The 21,110-nt window shown below is 47.6% G+C and overlaps 1 protein-coding gene across 1 annotated transcript; it reads right to left on the bottom strand.

Annotated features, from left to right (window-relative positions):
• Positions 1 to 13,885: 13,885 nt before the first annotated feature.
• LOC141053988 (uncharacterized) lies at positions 13,886 to 20,122 on the bottom strand. The gene is made up of 2 exons (XM_073551131.1): positions 20,049 to 20,122; positions 13,886 to 17,580 (listed from the first exon to the last, which is right to left on the bottom strand). Exons 1-2 carry the CDS (start codon positions 20,120 to 20,122, stop codon positions 15,525 to 15,527), a joined length of 2,130 nt encoding a protein of 709 aa, XP_073407232.1. The 3' UTR covers positions 13,886 to 15,524.
• Positions 20,123 to 21,110: the final 988 nt, after the last annotated feature.

The raw sequence follows: 21,110 nt of genomic DNA, 5'->3' as shown, positions 1-21,110 counted from the left end.
TACACAGGCAGTTGCCAACCTCACTCCTGCAATTTGTGACCAGTAAGCAGGAAGAGGATGCCCTAAAGATCTCCCCTGGAAGCAGCCCAAGCAATCCGCTTCCAGTACCCCAGGAGGGGACAACCAACATTGAAGAATTTACTAACTAACTCTGTACCCAGGAGGGTATTTGCACCCTTGTGCTAGTTTTTCTATTTTTTTTGGTTTATCATGATGTTTACCTGTTGATCCAGTTTTTGCTGCCCAGTTTAATTGGCAGCCTTTACACTTGAACTGTGGAGATCATGGACACTGAGTGATCCAGAACTGTCATTGCAAATAGTTTGGACCTCTTTAGGTGCTCTTTCTTGGTTTTACATAGGACCTCCTCTTTATAAGGACTACCTCATTTCCTTGTTGAATAGGGACATTTCAAGACATGTTGGCCGGACCAGTGTCTACTCTTTATTGAATTGCACTTAAAAATAATGCTTAGTATTTTTGTAATAAAGAAGTAAATAGTGAAGTGTTTGCAGATTTTACAGAGAATGTTTTATAATGTTTAAATAAAAATGTCAAAGTTTAAATAAAGATTTGAAATTTCAGGTGACGAACCAAGTAGCCACGGTTGTCACTTAGGGTTATAGAAAGTAGAAAATGTAAAAGAAAAAAAAATGTGAAATGTGTTAATGATGATACTTGAAGTGGTAGTGAGTTTATCACTTTGAATTAGGTACTATAGTGAGATATAGATAGTTAAATTGTTTGCAACATTCAAGAATGAGTGCCTCTCATATTGAGAAGTTTAGATAAGAATTGTTTATTAGCATTACAAAAATTTTTGTATGTTCCTGTATTTGTCCACCTTTGTTTTCTTGCAGCCCGCGGATGTGCTGTGTTTAATGGGAGGGTATGTGGTGCCCCTGAGGTTTCAGTCACCACAGAGGTACTGCACCTCCTCCTGAGGTGTGGTACCCCATCATCCAGGTAAGGTGGAGACACCTGACCACGCTCCAACACCTGCATCCCACACAACACAGTAGTGTAGCAAAGCACCCTTTGGTGGCTCCCTGCTTGGAACACGAAGCGTGCTGGGAGGCGGGTGGAGTTTAGTTTGCATCAAAAGAGCGGGAAGAGTTTAGGATTTGGTCAGTCAGTCAGAGGAGGAGAGAAGATCCCCTGAGTGGGATGGATGAAGGAAGTGCTGCAGCCGACCTGTTAGGCGTCGGATTCCTGACACTGCACAGCGGGAATCCAGAGCCAGACATCCAGCGGTCTCCCATTCCGCTCCGACCGCTCGGACTCCTGCTCAGCAATCACAGCGAGCCAGCCTTTCTCCTCAGACTCGTTCTGTGAGCCTGGATGTTGCTGCCACCTCTGGTGCAGCAAAGGTAGCGCAACCTGCTCTGCAGGGAACCGCTCCAGAGGCTAAGTCCTCGTGCCGTGCTACTGGGCATGCTCACAACTTGTCCTCTCAGTGGAGAGCAGGGGTCACATGCGCAGGTCCTGTGTCGGATCTGATTGGTCCTACCCAAAGTACTGGAAGGTCCCGGAAGCGCATGGCTATAAAAAGCCCGCATGGCGGCTCGGCCATGCGCTAGTGTAGCTTATTATGCTGTGTGTGTATGGTGATGGATGCATGGACTGGTGACTGACTTATTATGAAACCCCTTCCCTTGGATAATACGAATGGTGACAGTATGTTGGGTTAATCAGCTCGTTTGTGGCAAGCTACACGCCACTGAACTTTCCTCACCTGCACTAGCGTCCGTCGGTGCCCGGCTCCTCCGGCACCGTCGCTTAGCGGCTTCAGTTACGGCCGCGCTGCAGTAGCAGCAGCTTTTGTGGTTCGCGGCTGTGACGCCACACGCCGGCTGACCTGTGCAGCTATCAGGTTCAGCCTTCACTTCTATGTTATATTTAGGCGTCTCTGTGACTCAACAGAGTCCGCCCTCAGGCTCTCGGGTGACGTTAACCCGAGCGCTGTATTGCACTTCCAGCGTATCTGCCATTACTCAGCAGCAGTCTTGTCACCTACCGCACGGTGGACCCCGGGCGGCGAACGCACCTCCTATTATTTATATCTGGTGCGTTCCGCCGACCCTAACATTACACTAGCGCCAGGGTCTGGCTAGTAATGGCGGATGATCAGCGACTGCTGCAGTACATCCGGCAGCTGCAGGGCAGGTTGGCGGCTCTCGAGCGTTCAGCCTCAGCTGTGGATGTTACTGCAGTCGCTGTTCAGGCAGCCACAGAGGCTGGCTCCAGTGTGACCACAGCCATCCCTGCCCCGTCTTTGTCCCACCTCCCGCTGCCCGAAAAGTTCTCGGGTGATAGTGCTTCTTGTAGGGGTTTCGTAAGCCAGTGCTCTATACAGCTGGAGCTGCTGGCCGCACGATTCCCCTCTGAGCGGGCTAAAGTGGGATTTATTATTTCCCTCTTGTCGGGCAGGGCTTTGGAATGGGCCACACCGCTGTGGGAGCGTGGTGATCATGTGGTGCAGTGTGTCTCGCGGTTCTTAGACACTCTGAAACAGGTCTTCCTGGGACCACGAGTCACCCATGACACCGCGCTCCGGCTGCTGGCATTATTACAGGGCTCGTCCATGGTCAGTCACTTCGCCATCCAGTTCCGGACGCAGGCCTCTGAACTAGAGTGGCCAGACAAGGTCCTCATTCCGGCATTCTGGAGAGGTTTGGCTGGCCATGTGAAGGACGCTCTGGCCACCAGGGAGATTCCCGCTACACTGGAGGAGCTTATCACCGTCTCCACCCGAATAGATCTTCGCTTCACCGAGCGAAGGTTGGAGCGGGACCAGTGTAGGCAGAGGTTTAGGTTGGCACCTTGTTTTTCTAAACTTCTGGAATCTCCCGATCGGGCGTCCGAGCGTCAGGGGGCTTCCCGTGATGGATCCAGGCTCCGGTCCGCTCGAGCTCCTGTGAGCTGTCATATTTGTCGGCAGTCCGGTCACTTTGCCAACCGGTGCCCACAGCAGCAGGGAGAACGCGCGCGCCTAGTGGCCGTAGGAGGCGGCGCACTAGAGTCAGCGACGTTTTCCTCCAAGCTGTCCTTTAAGGGGACTCTTGGGTTTGATTCTTCCACTCTGGCGGTGGAGGTTTGCGTGGATTCCGGGGCGGAGGGCAATTTTATGTCATCAGCCTTCGCCCAACGGCACGCTATACCCCTGGTTATGATGTCTACTCCAGTCACCGTCAGAGTGGGGAACGGCGCCACTCTACCCTCACAGATAACACAACAGACCGTCCCCTTGGTACTCTCAGTGGCTCCGTCTCATCAGGAGACGATATCCCTCCTCGTCATGCCCGAGGGTATTGACCAGGTACTTCTAGGGGTTCCCTGGCTGCGGTATCACTCCCCCCATATAGAGTGGTCCTCAGGGAGGATTATTGGGTGGAGTAAATCATGTGAGGGTAGATGTCTGAGGGAGTGCATTCAGGTTGCCTTCACCGAGGTTCCCGCTGATCTCTCCTCGCTCCCCAAACACTATCGACAGTATGCAGACGTGTTCTCCAAAAAGGCGGCGGAGACCCTTCCATCGCATCGCCCCTATGACTGTCCTATTGACCTCTTGCCTGGTGCTGAGCCTCCCCGGGGTCGAGTTTATCCCCTATCTCTCCCGGAGACTGAGGCCATGTCTCAATACATCAGGGAGAATCTGGCAAGAGGATTCATTAGGAAGTCAGTGTCACCAGCGGGGGCGGGATTCTTCTTCGTCCAGAAGAAAAGTGGGGAACTACGTCCTTGCATTGATTACAGGGGTCTTAACGCCATCACCGTTAAGAATAAGTATCCTCTGCCCCTGATATCAGAACTGCTTGATAGGCTACGGGGAGCGAGGGTGTTTTCCAAACTTGATCTGCGGGGGGGCTTACAACCTGATTCGCATCCGTGATGGGGATGAATGGAAGACGGCATTTAACACCAGAGACGGGCGCTATGAATACCTGGTGATGCCCTTCGGCCTCTGTAATGCCCCGGCCGTCTTCCAAGACTTTGTGAACGATATCTTCCGGGATATGCTTACCACCTCGGTTGTAGTCTATCTGGATGATATTCTCATCTACTCTCCAGATATTGACTCCCACCGGAGAGAGGTTTGCAAAGTTTTCGATCGCCTGCGGGCGAACTCCCTCTATGCCAAGTTGGAGAAGTGTGTGTTTGAGCAGGAGTCCTTGCCTTTCCTGGGCTATATCATCTCCGCCCAGGGATTGGCCATGGATCCTGCCAAGCTACAGGCGGTGATGGATTGGCAGGAACCTCATTCTCTCAAAGCGGTGCAGCGCTTTATGGGGTTCATAAACTATTATCGCCAGTTCATTCCCCACTTCTCGACTTTGGTGGCACCCTTGGTAGCCCTCACCTAGAAGGGTGCAAATCCCAAGTTGTGGTCGGAACCGGTCTCCAAGGCCTCCTCCATTAAGTCCCATTTAAGTCCCATTCTACATCGCCCCGATGTAGATAAGCCCTTCATTCTGGAAGTGGATGCCTCTTCCGTCGGCGCTGGAGCGGTCCTGTTCCAGAAGGACACGCAAGGTCGGAAGCATCCATGCTTCTTTTTCTCCAAGACCTTCACACCGGCGGAGAGGAATTATGCCATCGGGGACAGGGAGTTGCTAGCGATGAAGCTGGCCTTCTCGGAGTGGAGACACCTCCTGGAGGGGGCTCGCCACCCTTTCCAGGTGTTCACCGACCACAAAAACTTGGTGTATTTACAAACAGCCCAGCGGCTAAACTCTCGCCAGGCCAGATGGTCTTTGTTCTTTTACCGTTTCCATTTCACCCTCCACTTTCTCTCCAGGGAGAAGAACGTCCGGGCCGATGCTCTCTCCCGCTCTGTGGTGTCATCGGAGGAAGAGGAGGAGGAGCCTCGGCTGATTGTCCCATCCAAGAGAATGAGGACTGTGGCTCCGGTTGCCCTTGAGTCAGTATCTCCGGGCAAGACATTTGTCCCTGCCCGTCTGCGACCAGAAGGTCCTCTCTTGGGCTCACTCGTCCAGAGTGGGTGGACATTTTGGGACAAAATGGACCTCTGAGCTTTTGGCGAGGACGTACTGGTGGCCACATATGGCCCGTGACGTCAAGGACTATATTGAGGCGTGCGTCTCTTGCGCCCGGAATAGGTCCTCTAGGCAGCGGCCCGCTGGGCTTCTTTTTCCTCTGCAGACAGCAGACAGGCCCTGGGAGATGGTCGGTATGGACTTTGTGGTGGGGCTACCCAAGTCCAGCGGTAGCACGGTCATTTGGGCTGTCACCGACCATTTCTCTAAGATGGTGCACTTGGTACCTCTCTCCCGGTTACTTTCGGCGCGGGGCCTGGCAGTTTTGTTCATCAAGCACGTTTTCCGCCTGCATGGCATGCCGGACAAGATTGTCAGTGACCGAGTCCCTCAGTCTGCGTCCCGGGTCTGGAGAGAGCTCTGTTCCCTACTCAGCATTGAGCTGAATCTCTCCTCGGCCTATCATCCCGAGACGAATGGGTTGGTAGAGAGAGCCAACCAGACCTTGATCACATATCTTCGACATTTTGTCTCGGCCAGGCAGGACGACTGGGCATCCTTGCTGCCGTGGGCAGAGTTCGCGTTAAACAATGCTGTGGCCGACTCCACCGGTCAAACCCCATTCCTCCTAAATTACGGTCAGCATCCGCGCGTCCCTGTGCCCATGCCCGTGTCTTCCACCGACTCCAGGGTGGCAGACTGGGCGGTGGAGGCACGTGACATTTGGGATCGCACCCAGGATGCTATCCGAGCTTCCAAGGAGAGAATGAGGATCTCCGCTGATGCACACCGGCGTCCTGCTCCAAGCTTCTCCCCTGGCGACATGGTATGGCTCTCCACCCGAAACATTGAACTGCGGGTCGAGTCTCCCAAGTTCACGCCGCGATACATTGGACCATTCAAGGTCCTTGAGCGACTTAGCTCGGTGGTCTATCGCCTGGCTCTTCCTCCACATTTGGCCATCTCGGACGTGTTCCATGTGTCCCTCCTCAAACCAGTTCACATGGCCCGGTTTTCCGAGCCATCTGCCGGGTCATCAGACTTATCGTCTGACGAGTTTGAGGTTAACGCCATCGTGGGGCGCAGGTTTGTCCGTGGCAAAAAATTTCATTTGGTGGACTGGAAGGGTCATGGTCCCGAGGCTCGGACCTGGGAGCCGGTGGAAAACATTCACGCACCGCTCCTAATTGCGGCCTTTGAGCGCAGTGAAGTGGGCCTTAGGAAGGGGGGTAATGTTAGGCGTCGTATTCCTGACACTGCACAGCAGGAATTCAGAGCCAGACATCCAGCGGTCTCCCATTCCGCTCCGACCGCTCGGACTCCTGCTCAACAATCACGGTTAAGCCAGCCATTCTCCTCAGACTCGTTCTGTGAGCCTGGATGTTACTGCCACCTCTGGTGCAGCAATGGTAGCGCAACCTGCTCTGCAGGGAACCGCTCCAGAGGCTAAGTCCTCGTGCCGTGCTACTGGGCATGCTCACAACTTGTCCTCTCAGTGGAGAGCAGGGGTCACATGCGCAGGTCCTGTGTCGGATCTGATTGGTCCTTCCCAAAGTACTGGAAGGTCCCGGAAGCGCATGGCTATAAAAAGCCTGCATGGTGGCTCGGCCATGCGCTAGTGTAGCATATTATGCTGTGTGTGTATGGTGATGGATGCATGGACTGGTGACTGACTTATTATGAAACCCCTTCCCTTGGATAATACGAATGGTGACAGTATGTTGGGTTAATCAGCTCCAGTTTGTGGCAAGCTACACGCCACTGAGCTTTCCTCACCTGCACTAGCGTCCATCGGTGCCCGGCTCCTCCGGCACCGTCGCTTAGCGGCTTCAGTTACGGCCGCGCTGCAGTAGCAGCAGCTTTTGGTGTTCGCGGCTGTGACGCCACACGCCGGCTGACCTGTGCAGCTAACAGGTTCAGCCTTCACTTCTATGTCATATTTAGGCGTCTCTGTGACTCAACAGAGTCCGCCCTCAGGTGACATTAACCCGAGCGCTGTATCGCACTTCCAGCGTATCTGCCATTACTCAGCAGCGGTCTTGTCACCTACCGCACGGTGGACCCCGGGCGGCGAACGCACCTCCTATTATTTATATCTGGTGCATTCCGCCGACCCTAACACGACCTCAGTGACCTGGGTCCGCTGGCACAGGAAAGAGATAATTAGAGAGAAAGCCTGATTCTCCATAAGAAAGGATTGTACATAACGTAAGGAGAAAAGGAGGACTAAGGATAAGGGTTAGAGGAGAACCCTTCCCAAGTCCACAGCGCAAGGCCGCGGTCCGGTCCCCGAGGTTGTATGGATACTAATGGTCCTGCAGCAGACACCGGAGGAATAGGAAGCTGTAAATGCTTTATTCCCACACAAGACTTGGGGGCACAACAGCAACGATAGAGCCGGGACTTAGTCGCAAGGAGTCCCTGAAGCAGGCTGCAGCTGTCTGCAGTACAAGTAGAGTTCATAGAAACATCTGACAGGAGGAACCCCAGTGTAGCTCAGTAATGGAGTACTTCATTTATAGGCGCCATAAGAAGAGGCGTTCAGAGAAGGCACATGTTGGCGGAGTGTTGGAAAGTAGTACTTCATCTTGCCTGGAGGTTGACTGAGCTCCTGACCTGGAGGACAAAGCACGGATGCGGGCCCTTGTACCACAACAGACTGTGAGTAAAGCTTTGGAACTACATGCCCTGGTGTCCTCCAATTATTCCTGCGTCAACCTACTCAGCACTGCTACATCCCTCACGCCTGACACTACACCATCAACGTGTCATTTCACCTACACTGCCCTGGGACTACAGCCCTGCCTGTGGAGGGCTAAAACATCCTTGCTGCACCACACCATCTGTCCCAGAGGATGTCTGCAGCGTCGGCTTAACATCTACATTGCCAAACACCACAGGTGGCATCACAAATCATCTATTTATAGACTGTCACCATCGGGAGTACACTGAACATTTCCCCCTTTTTACAATGGGCGCCCAGGGCCACGGGCTGGGTCCCAGCTGCCGTGACATCTCCCATTGAGACCAACGGGCCCGGTACCGAGTACCCCACTGCCCTGGGAGGGGGCGACCCACACATACCCTTAAAAGCACGCATTACACATGGACTAATGATTCTCTATGGAGCAGCTCCCAAAAGCCGTATAATTCTCGTCCGTATTCTACAGTCCGTGCCAATCGCAGCATGCCAATGTAAGTCTATAGGGGTGCAAAAAATACGGATTACACACGGACCACACGTGTTGTCAAGGTGAAAATATATTTTCTTATATAACTTTTATATTTTTATACTGTGAAACAATAAGTTTTTCCTAATTGCTTGCTAATGCAAATGTAACTGTATTAAAGATGGCTGCCAGTGTTCACTTTCACTTAAATTCAGTGTCTAAAGAGTTAAGTTTCATTTCTCCTAAAAAAGATAACTCAGGAATGTGAAGAAGAAGTAACCATCGGGAGACGTTTTGACGAATCAGAGAGAGACTGGACACTAGATGTATACTGCATAAACCCCGCCTAATGCACGCCTTCCCCTAACACTCAATATAGTATTGTGTATTTGTAAATAAAGCCAGTTGTTGTACTGCTCCTGACAGGTGTGGATGCGGGACATCAGCTAAGACTGAATCAGCTGCGTGTCTGAGTCATTCTTAATCGGTACCAGATGTTTTGCGCTCGCACAATGATTTGGAATGACTGGTGAATGAGGATTCATTGTCGTTTACGACCCCGACAGTGTGACTTGCGAGAAATATGCAGGTCTTTTGGCAGGTGACAGGAAATGGACCAATCCATCATCAGGAAGCTTAGACATGCTAGTTAGCTTAAAAAGCGCTCCAGACATCCAGGAAGTACGCTTCCACAGAGTCCTGCAGTGTCATGGCGCTATATTTCCTCAATGTGGAGATGCTGATTGTATTAGTGCAGAAGCAGCCAGAAATCTGGGACCAACGTGATGCCCATTATGCCAACCAGGCGAGAAAGGAGGCGTCATGGAGGCGTATATGTCGCCAGATGTTCCACGATTTTGCTGATCAGCCACGTGAGGAGCAGCAGCAACTGAGTAAGTACAACCCAAAAACTGTTTAAAATTACCTCACATCAAAAAAGCCACTTAGAATCAGCCCCCCCTTCCTGTGCTTGGACTTTTTACCTCAGGAGGCGGGTAGATTTTTATGAGACCCATGGTTTTACACTGCCATCATTTGGCCCAGGCAACAAGCTCCTCATCCTCCCAGCCAACCAAGTTATTAAGTGTAGCTACTTGATATATGAACTATTGTGCCCTTGTGTATCTGGCCTGGATGCCCCAATTATATATGCCACCCTGGGTAGAAAGCACACCCTAGAAGGCCACATGCCTAGACTACTGGTAGCAAATTTGACCTATCAAATATGTGAAATTGAGAATATTTCCTGTCACATTGCAGTGGAAGATGTGATGAGACGCTGGCGCAGCATCCACGACCAATACAGGCGAGAACATCAGCAGCGGTCCAGGAGTGGTGATGCGGGCCACATAAAGAGGAAATATATATATTATGACCGCCTCTCCTAACTCGCTCCAATTCTGGATCTGAGACCGTAAGTAAATACCTCACACCACATTACAGATACTTTACAGGGCCAAAAAAATGATTTTTTTTGGCTCTGTTCTATCTCATAACAGAACTCAGTCCAACCTTACGGAGAGAGGAACTGGCTCAGATACCGAGCCCATCATAGATCCTGGGTCTGTAGGGGAAGAGGTGGCTGGCCCATCTTCTCCCCCTCCAAGAAGCATGGGTGAAGATTCCTCTCAGGAAAACCCAGTGCCTGCACCACATACCCCACCACCAGGACCACATCCATAAGCAGGACCGTCTGCTGCACCATCAGCCATACAGGAGGAGCAGTGCAACATCAGCAGCAGCCCAACTACCCAGATTTGGGGCTCCCCACAGCCTGCTGGACAATCCCGGCGAGGAAGGCGCCAGATCCCTGCTCAAGATACCTGTACCAATGTTGACATAGGGGTACTGAACTATCTGGCTAGAGTCAATAATGATGATGGCGAGGAGGCATACTCACGCAGCCTGGCCCTTTATCTTTGCGCCCTTTCCCGTGAGGTGAGGCTACGTATTCGAGGATGTTTTCAGATCATGCTTGATGCAACCACACACCCCATATGAGTTATTTGAATATCTGGAGAGGCAGCTTTCCCCCAGGAATCTGATGCGCCTTAGGCGTGGTGGTGGTAGATTCAACTGGTTGATGCGTAGCCGCCGAGCCATAATGGAAGTATTGAAGACTCTAGAGTCTCCAGTCCTTCCATAGGCCCCAATGTCAACAATTATAAACTTGTATTGAGGGTTGGCCAGAGCCAATAATACAACAGAAAAGTATTGTTTATAATTGAAGAATTGGGAGCCAGAGTTCGGCGGCTTACGCACCCGGATATGTTTGCCATCAAGGGCCCCAATACAATTAGGAAACTGGCATTCCTCCTCAAAGTCCCTTGATATCCTCAACCAGTCTTCCATCCTGGGCTCGGGCATGACGAGTTGATGTAGTCTTGACCATATTTCACTACATGTCGACCTATGCCAGAAATGGTAGATCTTCCAATCAGAAACTCATGGTGGAGGGCGGCATAAGACAGGCCAGTGGACAGGAAGCTGAAGAACAACAGAAATGGAACATTTTAGAATGCACAAATTAACACAACACCAGGTACATACATACCAAACTTGTTAGTGATTCAGATCTACTAACACACACATATATTTGGTCGCACAATGACTACATGATATTCAGTACATATTACACATAACATTCTGGTCTGTAAGTTTAAATATATCTAGAATAAGATGAGGGCATTTAAACTTAGTCCAAAAGCACAAAATACATACTTTGGGCAACACATCGTGAACATAGAAAATGTGGTTGTGTAGTACATACCGTAATGTCAGAAGTTGCTCCTCTTCAGATATCGCCTTGCGCATCCTTGTGTCCTGAAAGGTTATCCCAGGGCGCACTGACTCCAAGAGTCAATCAAATGTTGCAAGGCTCATGCGAGAGTATTGGTAAAATTTTTCAGGATGATCCCGCAGAGAATAGAGGCGGTGAAAATGACCTCTTGTGAGTCGTTGCCTCAAAAGTGGATGGACCCACATGCTTCTCCTCCGCGGATCCACCATCACTGGGTATGGCTGACCAAAGTGGCGTGACAAAAGCCAGTTGAAGAGAACCTGCTCAGTTGTGATGAAACTCAGACTGTCTGCCATGTTGCACATACAAAACCAACACACCTAGTCAATGCAAAGTCACAAATGGACAGAATAGAGGCAGCCACCTGTTCCTGAGGCAATAAATAGGTGGCAGGCTAATGATTTAAATAGTTGGCAGGCCTCAAAACCGTTAAATGTCCATTTTGCAAGCCTGCGAGAAAATCTCACCATACAGATTCCATACGGATCCTGACATGCGCAAAATACGCAACCACACCTTGCTTACAGATGACATACGGAGCACTATTTAGGGGTCATTCATCCGTATTACGCATGTAAAATACGGACCGTATTTTGCGTCGGTTACTGTGACCCCGGCCTCATAAATAAAACAGGATGTGTCTGATGATGTGTCACACACCACATGGCCAGCAAAGGTTGTTAAATGTTAAATTGACATTTCCCAGTGAATGCATTTGTATTGGTTGAAAGCAATGTGAAAAACGCAACAAAAACACTACCTGTGAACATAGCCCTAGTGGTGTTGGTACATTTTTTTTTGGGGGGGTGGTTATTGATTTTTCCTTACATACAAATTATTACCCTGGAAAGGATGTCCCTTAACATATTTCCCTGGAAAATCCATTTTTGTTTTGTTTTTGTATGTTTTAGTGTGCGCCTGTAAGGCTAGTTTCACATTAGCGCTTTTTAAGCGCACGCACGGCCGGGGGCAGCTTCGCCCCCGAGCCGGCTCTCTGCCCGGCGTGCCCGCCCCTTGCTTGTAGCGCCGCCTCCTAGCGCACAGCGGCGCCTGCGATTGGCGCACCCTATCTTTAGCATAGGGTGCGCAGATCGTGCGCAGGCCGTGCGCTAGTTGCGCTTTGACCTGCGCTGCGCACTTTTGACGGTGCGCCGTGCGCGCCAAAATCAAACTTTTCGGATTTCGGCGTGCTCGGCGCACCGTCAAAAGTGCGCAGCGCAGGTCAAAGCGCAACTAGTGCACGGCCTGCGCACCCTATGCTAGATAGGGTGTGCCGATAGCAGGCGCCGCTGTGCGCTAGGAGGCGGCGCTACAAGCAAGGGGCGGGCACGCCGGGCAGAGAGCCGGCTCGGGGGCGGAGCTACCCCCGGCCGTGCGTGCGCTTAAAAAGCGCTAATGTGAAACCAGCCTAAAAGTGACAGCAGTGATCTAGCAGTCAGAAATGCTTCCAGCGGTCTTCCCCATGATGTCCCCGTGTCATTTGAGCACTGTTCATATCGATTTCAGATGTTTTTTAGACCCCAAATGGACCCTCGAGGGATCGCGGTGAAAATGCTCGGTTTTTCCATAGACTTACATGGGCTCGTTGCTCGGGTTGAGTACCGGAGTATTCCAATTTGCTCGACCCAAGCAACGAACACCTGAGGCATTTTAGTGCTCGCTCATCACTAGAAATGAGCTTCACCAACTAGAAGAGATGCCCTATTCTGATCATACCATAATCTCCAATAGAAAATCCAGGATGTGGGCACGCCTGACAAGAACTGTCCAAACCACTGTGAGACAGTAAAGCTTCCTTTATTTCAAGTAGGTGTCTACAAGATTCAGTATATATCGTATTGGTATCTTTCATGAGCCACAAAGAGTAACAAATAGGGGAAAAGGACATCAGGAAGAGAAGCCTTCTATGTAGCATGCACATCATCAATAATGATGAAGACAGAAGAACAGAACACAGAAAAGCAACACAAATTGTAATTTCTTAGTCACAGGAACGAGATTTCACGAGAACAATCAATTGTGAGAAAGTGAAATGTGAGTAATGTATCTGCTATCTGGCACCTGTAGGTTTACATGAGATGGACGGGACTTCTGTACAAGAGAAGAGGTGCCATCACCCTCCTGCTTATGGTGGATTACCACCAGTGTGGAGCCACGACCAAAGAGATATTCAAACTATGGGAGAAAGCAGAATAATGAAATATAGGCACGTTCCCCATATTATATGTTATCATAGTGACCACCGCTTGTGTAACTATGATGGGCAGCTTGTATTGTAGTCAAAGGGTTTAAGAGCAAGAGCATCGCTCCAGGAAGGTAATAGGAGCATAAAAACCTGAAGTCTCAAGACACCATGTTTGTTATAATCTAATGCATAAAGCTCAATGTGTGTGTGTTTATGTCCGGGATTGGCATCCGCACCGTCGCAGCTACAGCCCCTAAATTTGGCACAGTCACATGTCTGGACCCCGAGAACGTCACAGGCTATGTTGTGAGGCAAAATTTTAACCCCGCGCGTTCCAATTCACCAAACAATTTTGCCCCTATCTACATAATGGGGAAAAAGTGAAAGGAAAAGTGTTGGGAGGCAAATTGACAGCTGCCAGATGTGAACAAGGGGGACAAAGAATGAGAGCGATGGTGCCAAAGAGTATATACCGTACAGTCACTAAGGTGGGGCCCTGACATGGGATACTCACCACACACGGGGATATGAACACACACACAAAATGCGCCACACACTACCACGCACTTCAACACATATACCACCCTCAGCACACATTTCACCACACATACACCAACCTCGCCACATAAAAGTCGAAACACAAGTCACCACTCAAAACTCGCCACGCTGTCCCAGAGCTGTTTAAAAGATGAAAAATGAGCTATGATTGGTTGCTATCAGCAAGTTTTCTTTGTAGACAGTTGTGGTAACTGAGGCCTATTATTCTTATCAATTCTATGGTGATATCTGTCATGATCACGTGTGTCTGGACGCAGCGGTTACCGCAAGGCGAACCCATAACACACGTGACCCTGGATACACCGCCTCCAGTGGGGCGAATTTAAATAATAAAGCGTGCAGGTGGATACGCCGCCTCCACCTGGCGGATTTAGGTATTACACGCTATGCATACATTTCTGGAAACACCACCTCCAGTACGGCGAATTTAAATAATAAAGGGGGAACCTGGATAACTTTAACAATGGTGGGCCCTGCGATAAGGAATGGGGAAATGGAGACCTCCTGCACTCCCCTGAGCCAGAGTCCCTACACTCCTCACATTCCCTATACAGGCTCCGCACCTGTCACCGCACGTGTGCCTCAATACCCTAGCTCGCCCTGAACCTAAACCCTCACTAGGGAATAGGTCGGTGCGGAGACTAATCCCACCACTGCAGTAACAACACACATGAGGAAAGAGACAATACAGGGGAAACACCACTTAGCTTTGCTCTGTTGCGTACGCTCCTAGCAACAGAGCCCACCACCTGTGTGCATCTTCTCCTCCACCCTGATCCATCACCATAACTGGATCCATCACCATCGTGCAGCATGGGAGCAGAGTCCATCACCACTTGCAGCAGTCCAGTACACAAAGCCCCAAGACGAGTCCAGCTTCTGCCAAGAATCTAAGCATGCTTGAGTCCAGTTCTCAGCAACCAAGTCGAGCATGCCGAGTGCAACTCTCTTCCTAGTCGCCACTCCACAAAGCCATGCCCGCACTTCCCGCCGACACCATAAACTGCGACTCCACCAGGCCATGCCAGCCCTTCCTGCAGACACCATTAGCTGCCACTCGTTCTCTCTGGCTGACTGCGCATGACTCCTCTCCAGCTCCATCCTTCCACCAGGCTCTCCAACTCAGAATCAACACAATGAATCAATCAATATCACAAGCAGTGATTGCACACACAAAGCACACCTTCATAGGGTATCACACCTGAATCATAATTAAGTGCAAAACCTAACCTAAGGTGCGATACCACTAACCACCACCGGGGACAGTCAAGACACCTTTGCACTTGTGAAAGTAAAAAAAGTTCACTTTGTGCTTTTAATACCGCCAGATCCAACACTGGATCATGACAATATCATCCTTCTGTAAAGCTGGAAATAACACAATTTATTACCGTGCCAACACAGACCACCCTCTGACACAGACTGCAGGGGGAGCCCAGTATCACACAAGATAGGATTTTATACATGGCTCAGCAGTCAGTATCACACAGGATATGCTTAGATACACAGCTCAGCAGTCAGTATCACACAGGAAAGGAATAGATACACAGCTCAGCAGGCAGTATCACACAGGATAGGATTAGATACACAGCTCAGCAGTCAGTATCATACAGGAGATTAGACACATGGCTCAGCAGGCAGTATGACACAGGATAGGATTAGATACACAGCTCAGCAGACAGTATCACACAGGATAGGATTAGATGCACGGTTTTTATGTGCAATATAATCATTAAAATTTGTTATAACTAACCACAGTTGGTTACTATGCCCAGGCAATGCCAGCCTCTTCAGCTAGTGTTACTATAAAATGGCTACTTCTCTGTATGAATTTTCTTATGCCTGTAAAGATTTGATTTCTGAGCAAAACATTTCCCACACTCTGAACATGAATATGGCTTCTCTCCTGTATGAATTTTCTCATGACTATTAAGATGTGATGTCTGTGAAAAACATTTCCCACATTCTGAACATGAATATGGCTTCTCTCCAGTATGAAATTTCTCATGACTATTAAGATGTGATTTCTGTGAAAAACATTTCCCACATTCTGAACATGAATATGGCTTCTCTCCTGTATGAAATTTCTCGTGACTATTAAGATGTGATTTACGTGCAAAACATTTCCCACATTCTGAACATGGATATGGCTTCTCTCCTGTATGAAATTTCTCGTGACAATTAAGATATGATTTACGTGCAAAACATTTCCCACATTCTGAACATGGATATGGCTTCTCTCCTGTATGAATTTTCTCATGATAATTAAGCTCTGATTTACGTGCAAAACATTTCCCACATTCTGAACATGAATATGGCTTCTCTCCTATGTGAATTTTCTCATGACAATTAAGCTGTGATTTATGTGCAAAACATTTCCCACATTCTGAACAAGAATATGGCTTCTCTCCTGTGTGAAATTTCTCGTGATAATTAAGCTGTGATTTATTTGCAAAACATTTCCCACATTCTGAACATGAATATGGCTTCTCTCCTGTATGAATTTTCTCATGATAATTAAGCTCTGATTTACGTGCAAAACATTTCCCACATTCTGAACATGAATATGGCTTCTCTCCTGTATGAATTTTCTCATGACAATTAAGCTCTGATTTACATGCAAAACATTTCCCACATTCTGAACATGGATATCGCTTCTCTCCTGTATGAATTTTCTCGTGACGATTAAGATGTGATTTATGTGCAAAACATTTCCCACATTCTGAACATGAATATGGCTTCTCTCCTGTGTGAAATTTCTCGTGACTATTAAGCTGTGATTTCTGTGCAAAACATTTCCCACATTCTGAACATGAATATGGCTTCTCTCCTGTGTGAAATTTCTCGTGACTATTAAGCTGTGATTTCTGTGCAAAACATTTCCCACATTCTGAACATGAATATGGCTTCTCTCCTGTATGAATTTTCTCGTGACTATTAAGCTGTGATTTATGTGCAAAACATTTACCACATTCTGAACATGAATATGGCTTCTCTCCTGTGTGAAATTTCTTGTGATAATTAAGATGTGATTTATTTGCAAAACATTTCCCACATTCTGAACATGAATATGGCTTCTCTCCTGTGTGAATTTTCTTGTGACTATTAAGGTGTGGTTTAGTTGTAAAACATTTCCCACATTCTGAACATGAATATGGCTTCTCTCCTGTGTGAACTTTCTTGTGACTATAAAGATGTGATGTCTGTGAAAAACATTTCCCACATTCTGGACATGAATATGGCTTCTCTCCTGTATGAATTTTCTCGTGACAATTAAGCTGTGATTTATGTGCAAAACATTTCCCACATTCTGAACATGAATATGGCTTCTCTCCTGTATGAATTTTCTCGTGACTATTAAGATGTGATTTATGTGCAAAACATTTCCCACATTCTGAACATGAATATGGCTTCTCTCCTGTATGAATTTTCTCGTGACAATTAAGATGTGATTTCTGCGCAAAACATTTCCCACATTCTGAACATGAATATGGCTTCTCTCCTGTATGAATTTTCTCATGAACATTAAGGTCTGATTTATGTGCAAAACATTTCCCACATTCTGAACATGAGTATGGCTTCTCCTTTTTAGGAGGGCTTTTATCTTCAGCATTTCTTCTCTGACTTTTCTTTTTTGTAACAATCTGTGATGAAGTAGGAGATATTCCTTCATTAAAACCATCCGATGATCGATCTCTGCTGTGAACAGCTGGGGGTATAGCCGAGATGTCTTCATGCTGTGTACATGTATCTTGTGTGATACTACAATTATCTGCTTTAAATTCTAAAGATATCAGATGTCCCTCGGAGCTCCCGCTACAGTCATCTGCCAAGAATAAAATGCATGTTATTATTTTTGAACAATATAAACTTAAATATTAAATATATCTTAATATAATAAATTGGGGAAAAAAATCCCATACAAATTGCAAAGTAAGCAGCAGAACTATTATTGACTGACAGAAGTGTCATTTACTTGGGGTGAAGACAGAATAATCAATCATTTCTACTAATGTTCATTGTTGTTCAGTGTGGAATCCTGCCACCCATTGTACTACTGCAGAGTGAAATGGTTGCCGTGTGGCAGTATTAATGCTCCATTGCGCCAGAATTACTGTGCGCGCTGAGAATCAGGAGATGTATAATGCAGTGTATGTGCGCGCACTGCGGACTGATTAATGTGCATTGGGCGGTGCACTCTGCTGCCATTTACTGGCTGATGTGTGCATATGAACGCTATATATTCAGTCTCCCCCCAGAAGCCGCCATAGAAACAGGGAGAAGCCTCCACGCTCAGTGCTGACACTTCCTGTAAGGTGGGACAACCTAGTCCTGTCTAGTCCAGGGAGCGGTGGGAAGCACTACTACTCCCAGAATCGATCCCAGTCAATGCTGAGGGGACATCTTTCTCCATATAATCACCTCTACAAAGGCGTGAAGCTTCTTACAGTCGGGAGAGATAAATCTGAGCCTGTGCTCTCCTCCATGCACTGTGGTTATATCTAGTGATGAGCAAATTTGTTTGGAAATCGATCACCAAACATAAATTTGGCACGAATATGGCACATTCGTATTCGTGATCGGAAACACAAGCAAAATTTTATAAAATCGGGAAAAAATTGGTAACATTCTGCACAAGTGCCGGAAAATGTTTGCTTTGCCACAAAAATATTTTCAGCACTTTAGCAATGATATTGGTGGTGTATGATGAGCGTTTGGCACGTGTGATGAGGGGGGGTTGCAGAGCTCAGAGGCGCGGCGTTCTTGTAAGCACAGCAGTCTCTTTTTTGTTTCTCTAACTTTCTGTGTGCACATTACAGCTATCCAATCAGGGCGCAGGAAACACCCACAATGTCCTGACACAACGGCTTGTGCCATTGGCTGCTGAAATCACATGTCCCTCTCTGTATAAATAGCAGATAATTTGTTTTAGTGCCATTTTGGCCCTGTAACAGCGCAGAGGCTGCTCCTGATGCTGCCACCTTTAGTTAGTTAGGCGGTTGTATATCAGTCAGATACTGTCGGTAGCTACTGTCCAGTGTGGCTGTTAAATTTACCTTCCAGCTATTTTTTTCTTTTTTCGACATTACCGAGCTCCACAAAGAAAGCCGGCAGGGCACATGTCCTACAAGTATGTTGTGCTCTGCTTCTATTGTGCTCCATGCACGAGTATAGCATTCTCATACACATGTAGCTAGTGAAAAAATATTAAGCAGCCTGCTGTATCCCACCTTGTCATTTAGTGCTGTGGTGATAGAAAACTGCAGACCTAAGGCACATTAAAAACAAAGTTATTATTTTTCTGTTGACAAATGTAAAACAGCCTGCTGTATCCCAAGTTGTCATTTTGTGGCAATGATATGAACCTGTCTGCAAGACTAAGGCACGTTAAAAAAAATTATTTTTCAGTTGCAAAAATGTTAAGACAACCCGCCGTATCCCACGCGTTGTGGATTGCAGAGAATTTTATTAAAGGTTTGTGCAATTATCTTTTTTTTAATTGTTCCCCCTTTTTTGCCTCAGCGTTCCCTAAAGACCGCGTTGTTTTCGTTTTCATTTTAAATAGCTTGTAGTATCGAGTGTGTTACAGAGGCCTGATCTAGAGGCCACAAAATTTCATCTGTTCCTAGTGTCCTACAATAGGGGACATGACTTTAAAAGAGTTTGTAGCATCTAGTGTATTACTGAGGCCTGATCCATAGGCCACAAAAATGTTTTCTGTTACTAACGTCATACAGTAAGGGACCTGACTTTAAAAATGTTTCTAGCACAACTTCTTTGACATACAGGCCTCATCCACACTCAATTTTTTCTTTCTGTGACTAACACGATACAGCACAGCATATTTCAACTTTGAATTTACTGTCGCTGAAATTCAGCTGTTTGCAGAGGTGGTGCAGAGTTTAAAATCTTATTTTTTGTTGCTGATACTGTGCTCCGTCCATACTATCTGAGCAACATGACTGGGAAAAAGAGCAAACCACAAAGAAAATCCGCAATGAGTAGTCCAAAAATGCCCCCCCAAAAAATTATCTATTAAATATCAGAGGTCAGTGACAAACAGGGCTAAAAGTGACGGACTATAACAGCATACACCATACGGGCGGTTAGACAAAGAGTCTTGGAGTGAATTAGATGTTATAAATAGGCATGTATGTAAAACACCATAGCAAGGATCTATGCAGCGATATGAGAAATATATATGATATACCTCATATGCAAGTAAGAATATATATGGTAAATGGCAAAGTAATATTGCATAGTCCACATAAGCATCCATTATTTCAAATAGCTGTAGATCTACCCAGCATAATCAGGAGATAATGTAATAGACATACCAGATAGCAAGACTCCAGACACCACGCTGCCTCCTGCCCACCCCGATGCGCATTTCGGAGATTTCCTTCCTCATGGGGCGTGTCATAGTGTACTGTTATGATTGTGTCACCGAGGAGGAAAAACAAGACAACAAGCTAAGTCTCAGAAAACCAGAGAAGTTGGTAGCTATGCAGATTGCAGATCCCTAATCTTAACAGCACAACTAGAAGCAGTCGTGGAGCGTTCCTACGTTGTTCCTAGATGCTTCGTCACAACCGGAGAACCACATAAGCCTAAAGCTGGAACAGAGAAAAACTAACTGCCCCAGAGCAGACCCCAAAGGAAAGACAACCCCCCACATGTATTGACGGTGAAGCAAGATGAAAGCAAACACAGGCAGGAAAATAGGCTGAGCAAACGATGGGGCCCAAACTAACTAGAAAGGATAGGAAAGGAAAGATACTGTCTGCGATCTGCCAAAAAACCCTACAAAAATGTCCAACACAACTGATAGCTAAATTAACCCTGAAGTCACTAGACATCTCCCACTATATCAGCACTCTGAAATATTTTGAGACAGAGCAAAAAGAGGCCAATCTAATAAGCGACAAAAAAAAGACAATTTGGCAAATAAGCGTGAAAATCCAGACCAGCCCAGCCGGACTTGCTGACCACACAAAAACTGAAATGACCAACAAGAGCAAGTGAGAACATTAGCAAAAAAACAAACTTTTCTTGAAGACTGGAACAGAGCTGAGTCCTAGACCTGAGATGCAGACTAAATCACCAGCAATAGGATAGGGCGTCGGCTGTCTTTTATCCACTCAGATCCTCCAGAGATCCAATCGTTAGCTTCCTCACCAAGTGGCAGATCACTACCACTTAAGCCAACCTCTCTACCTCCTGTCACCAACAGAGGGAGAACGGAAGGGGAACTCCCAACTGGTGGAGCAGAAAATGAGCTCATAACAGTACCCCCCCTTGAGGAGGGGTCATCGAACCCTCATCCAAGCCACCAGGCCGATCAGGATGGGCCCGGTGAAAAGCACGAACCAATTTATTGGCATGAATATCAGAGGCAG

Source organism: Dendrobates tinctorius, unplaced genomic scaffold, assembly GCF_039654945.1.
Source record: "Dendrobates tinctorius isolate UK_male_01 unplaced genomic scaffold, ASM3965494v1 ptg000173l, whole genome shotgun sequence".
Classification (NCBI taxonomy): domain Eukaryota; kingdom Metazoa; phylum Chordata; class Amphibia; order Anura; family Dendrobatidae; genus Dendrobates; species Dendrobates tinctorius.
This window is presented reverse-complemented; position numbering and strand designations above follow the sequence as displayed.